The sequence below is a fragment of the Merops nubicus genome, unplaced genomic scaffold (genome assembly GCF_000691845.1).
Source record: "Merops nubicus isolate BGI_N331 unplaced genomic scaffold, ASM69184v1 scaffold447, whole genome shotgun sequence".
Classification (NCBI taxonomy): domain Eukaryota; kingdom Metazoa; phylum Chordata; class Aves; order Coraciiformes; family Meropidae; genus Merops; species Merops nubicus.
In genome coordinates this window covers 21,905-23,935 of record NW_008618078.1, presented here as the reverse complement: position 1 = coordinate 23,935, position 2,031 = coordinate 21,905, and the positions used below count along the sequence as shown (strand labels likewise).

The 2,031-nt window shown below is 37.5% G+C and overlaps 1 protein-coding gene across 1 annotated transcript in view; it reads left to right on the top strand.

The window, feature by feature from the left end:
• LOC103775828 (arginine-glutamic acid dipeptide repeats protein-like) overlaps positions 1–1,239 on the top strand; it is a gene marked incomplete at its 3' end in the record, with an annotated part of 81,428 nt that extends 80,189 nt beyond the window's left edge. The window contains exon 9 of the mRNA XM_008943298.1: positions 1,141–1,239. Coding sequence (XP_008941546.1) covers positions 1,141–1,239 — 99 coding nt within the window. The remainder of the gene's footprint in view (positions 1–1,140) is intronic.
• Between the last annotated feature and the right edge of the window lie 792 nt (positions 1,240–2,031).

The window sequence follows — 2,031 nt, the reverse complement described above, 5'->3', positions numbered from 1 at the left end:
TCCTGCTGATGGCAGAAGATCTGAGCTAATCTGTGTTGAAGTGTAACACATACCATACTAATTTCTTAATGAATAAAATCATCTTTTGGTTTTCCCTTTTGTAAAGGAACTTTTGAGGGTCTGTAAAATTCTGTTGATGACAGTAGATAGCTTTGAAGCTTGGATGTGCTTAGCATGTTATTTGAAAAACTACCTCTTGTTTGTAGGGAAGTTTGCATGCAAATCATTCTTCCTTCTGGGTGTTGGAAGATAATTCAGTTTTTGTCATCCCAGCAATATTTCTTTTTCTTTGAGGTCATTTTCAGAAGACATAGAGCAGGCTTCTGACTAGTCCTTCAGTTTTTAAAATCCCACTGTACTTTGAAGCTACAACAGGCTGTAAATCTGCAGTGTGCTGAATGTTTTCTATCAGGAGTTAAGAGCTGGAGATTCTCATGGGTTCGTTGTTGAATTTTTTTCAGTGTAGTAGTTTTACCTCACCCGTATTTAAATGTCTACTTCAGACAGCTTTTGATCTTACAGATACCCAATTTATGGTAGAAAACAGTACACTGTAGGCTGTGACCAGCTGAAACAGGAATGTCAACTTAGACAACCCTAGTTGCTCATATGTACTCCTGTAGCTATCTGCAGAAGTTTTCTTTCTCTTCCATACTTGTTTTCCGACTGCTTAATCATCTGTGCAGTGCAATAAAAATAAAGAGAATTTTCTGGATGGTAAACTTGGTATCCCATGACTTGCAATCCTTTTTCTATGTTAGTTTTTCCAGTTGCTCTTGAATCTGAACAAAATATGAGGCATAAAATACAACTCCTTTTGAAAAATATATATTGGGAGCTTTTAAAAGTTTTCTTCAGAATTTCTAATGTAAAAATATTTTTTAAAGCTAATAAGAAACTCTTTGGTGCTCTATGGCTCAAACATTATCTGGAAGAAGTTTAGGAAGGAAGGAAAAAATATAATTGTTTTGCTAATAAAACTCCATTTGCCCGTCAGGTTGTTTAAAATTCACTTCATAGATCAACAGTAAAAATATTTAGGCATAGAACTTCTCATGTGGCCCCTTTTAGTGGTTTTCCTCCAGTATCAGATCACTGCTAATTCCATTGAATGATCTATTTGTCTTCTTTATTTTTTAGCTACATGAAAGTAACTATGATGCTGGAAAAGCCCTGCAGCGCCTGGTGAAGAAACCTGTGCCAAAACTGATTGAGAAGTGTTGGACTGAAGATGAAGTGGTAGGGAAATTAATTATTCCCTTGAGCTTTATAGTTGATGTTGCTTTTCCTGCCTTTTTCTTTGTTTGTTTGTTTGTTTGGTTTTTTTCCTAAAGAGGTTTTCTTTATGGGAAAGAAGAGGGGCAAATAATTTGCCGCACAGGGTAAACTTTTGCACAATTCTGAGTTAGTGAGGCCTTGTTTGATATACAGAAGTTCATTAGGTTGGGTCAAATACCTTTGTAATAGTAGAATAAAAGAGGAGAAGATCAAGGGACTGTTTGAGGGGATGCTATAGGGCAAAGAAACAGCTGCAAAGCTTCTGCACTCTAAATTTCCCTTCCATGATGAAGGCTGGGCCACATTCGTTAACCAGAGTAGGATAAGATGTAAAAGATGTACAAAGTATTGTCCCTGGTTTTTTTCTTGGTGTTATTGGAGGAGTGTTACAATGTCAGCTCAAGCTGGCTAATGGGAGGTTGAATATCGATCTATCTCCTAAACAGAATTTGAGATTAAGTCCCTTCTTCCCCTCATACAGAATATTAGAAAGTGTTTACTGACATAGTGCCTGATGGATGAATCTTTGACAAAGAGCAGACCAAAAATAGATTATCTGCAAGCTGGGATTTAGCCACGCCATCCACATTTACTTTAAAGTATGTAGAAATTGCCAGGCTCCAAAACAGTACTGAAAACAGAGCATCCATCATACCCAGAGCTCCCAAAGTAACGCAGGGACGTGATGGATTTGGGGCGTGCAGCAAATACACCACTCAGTCTTGTATCCTCACAGACACAGAAATCACTGAG